This window comes from Anguilla rostrata, unplaced genomic scaffold (assembly GCF_018555375.3).
Source record: "Anguilla rostrata isolate EN2019 unplaced genomic scaffold, ASM1855537v3 scaf1210, whole genome shotgun sequence".
Lineage (NCBI taxonomy): Eukaryota > Metazoa > Chordata > Actinopteri > Anguilliformes > Anguillidae > Anguilla > Anguilla rostrata.
The window spans coordinates 2,639-5,165 of record NW_026986533.1 but is presented as its reverse complement, the minus strand read 5'-3'; the positions used below and the strand labels follow the sequence as shown (position 1 = coordinate 5,165).

The following is a 2,527-nucleotide window of genomic DNA, read 5'->3' as shown; positions in this document are numbered from 1 at the left end:
AGTCACTGACTTTTTATTGATTCTTTTGTGTTATTAAGTGTGTTAACTGTGAAATAACTGAACAAAAATGAACTAACTGCCAATAACTGCCATTTTAAAGTCACCAGTCATGTTCAAAAATAAGCACTCATTTGAACTGTGCAGATATGACCGCTTGGAGCTACAGAAAATCACTGAAGTTTATTTGGAAGACCTTAATGCATGTTAGTGTGCAACCCAATGAGTAAAGGGATTTAATTAAAAATATACACTATTGTTTAAAATGACTCTTGGTGGAATCCTTTTTTCATTTACATTCTCTGACATGATTATATTGAAAGAGAATACAATGAAAGGCACAATTAGAGAAACCTTTGTGATTATTTGCCAATGGCAATTATTTAATCATGGTTGAAGGTTGAAGGTAAGGCTACTTAAGGCCCAGATGTGCAGTAAATCCTACAGCATTGCACTGACAGGTTTAATTGCAAAGTAAAATCTGAAAAGAACACAGGAGGACAAATGGAATCAAACTAACGGACTCTCACTATACTCACACATTTCAAGCTCCTACACTACCTTATAAACCCAGCTAGACAGGAATGACTTTAATCAAATATAAAGGTATTTGACAACACTACAGGTGCACATCTACTTTATGAGCAAAAATTATATGAAATAATTTTGTCTAATGATTTGGATCAAAACAAAACCCAGAAGATACTACGGTATATGTACATTATCAAAAGATGATAAATCTCAACTAAATTATCAATGATGAAAAGAAAATTAAAATGAAAAAAACTATAATCATTATAGAGGAATATAATAGTTATAGAAGAATATGGATTTCCTCTATAATACTCTTCCAGTAAATGTAGTTTGTTCTTTAAAAAAAAAAACACTTTCAATGGATTGACATAACTGTTACAGAAACATTCACTGGGCATATCTGCAGGGGTCCTTCATTCTTATCTTCTTTCAAATCGGGACAGAAGAACGGGAACACTCTCTCAGTAAATGTGTCTTGATGAGTGTAGATGAGTGACATGTCACTGGAGTCGAAGAAGGACACCTCCCCCATGTCATAGTCCAGCAGCACTCTGATGCTCCGGGGTTTCCTCTTCAGCGTGAGGTCAGTACCTCCAGATGCACTGTACTTATCACCATCCCTCAGAAATAAGAGCCAGAATCCTCTCTCTGGGCTGGCTGTTATCTTTCCCTTCCTACTGATGGACTCTTTCACCACTCCTATATCCCACTTAGGTTTATTCCCCACCTTCACCTCCCAGCTGTGTTTCCCTGAGGTAAACCCCTCAGATCCCAGCACACACACACAGTAGCTAAACCTCTCTGGGTTGTCAGGATATTTCTGGTCTGTACCTGTGTGTCTCACAGTGGTCAGATCATCAGAGAGAGATACTTGGGTATGTACAGTATTGGGGTCCAGCACCACAGGAGCTGAAATATCAAGAAGAAAGATATTTAAAAGGCTGTAAGAAGAGGCACATTTAAAATACTCTATTCAGATTAGGCCACATACATCAGACAGTGTATATCATTTTTATGGATTTTATACTGTAGTTATACTGTAGTTTAAACATGCTTATATTATGAAAATGAATACATCAGTTTCATAGTAAATTCAATGCAGACAATTCACACAACTAATAAACCTTATTATTAATGACATTTTATATATTATGTTAATTCTGTTTGCTTGTGTTCTGATATTAAATTGAGAGCAGTGCAGTGCAACCACAAGATCTTCCTAAACTTGGAGGAACTGAGACTGGCTGACTCTGTACTGTTTATCTTCAGCACTATTTCAGTATACAGCATGTTTCTTCAGTTTTATGGGTTCATTAAGTGCTTGAAAAAAACATGATTTCACCATCTGCCCTAGATACTCACTGTACTGCACCACCCCCAGCATCTTCTCCCAGACTCTGAACTTCAGATTGCCCAGGTGTTTGGCCACATCTATCAGTGCCCCTGAGAGCAGCTCTGGATCCTGCAGTGTGCATTGGGCTCTGTAATGACAAGCAGGAGTCACTCAAGCTTTGGAGTTAAAAGTGACTTAAACAGACAAGATGAAATGAGGTGAGAGTCCACATACCTTTCTCTAATGCTCTTGTAGCTCTGCAAAACAAATCATAACAGCATAATTGTGATAGGATGAACAGTATGTATGGATAAATATATTCAGTAGGAACCATTATGAGAGACAGATAATAATAAGTGAGAGACAGGAGCCATGCTAATGGCAGTGATGTAGATATTAACAGTAAACACACGTGAATGAAGGTACTGTAATGTACATGTAACTGCCAAAATAAAGGGAAAATGAGGCATATTGACATGGTTATGCCATCACGCCAGGTTACGCCTTGGTGGGGTAGCATGCCCCATACCTATACAGCACAGAGAGTTTGGCACTTTTCAGGGTTCCCTACAGAAATAACCACAATGACCACAGACCCTCTCTTCATGTCAACAGACAGAATTCACAAACAACTTCACACGTCCACAATAATAAAGCCTCTAA

At 37.9% G+C, this 2,527-nt stretch overlaps 1 protein-coding gene across 1 annotated transcript; it reads right to left on the bottom strand.

Annotated features, from left to right (window-relative positions):
* Positions 1-253: 253 nt before the first annotated feature.
* On the bottom strand, positions 254-2,019 carry LOC135247309 (zinc-binding protein A33-like). Its single transcript, XM_064320610.1, has 2 exons — positions 1,894-2,019; positions 254-1,440 (listed from the first exon to the last, which is right to left on the bottom strand). The coding sequence occupies exons 1-2, from the start codon at positions 1,913-1,915 to the stop codon at positions 887-889; spliced, it is 576 nt and encodes a 191-aa protein (XP_064176680.1). The 5' UTR covers positions 1,916-2,019; the 3' UTR covers positions 254-886.
* Between the last annotated feature and the right edge of the window lie 508 nt (positions 2,020-2,527).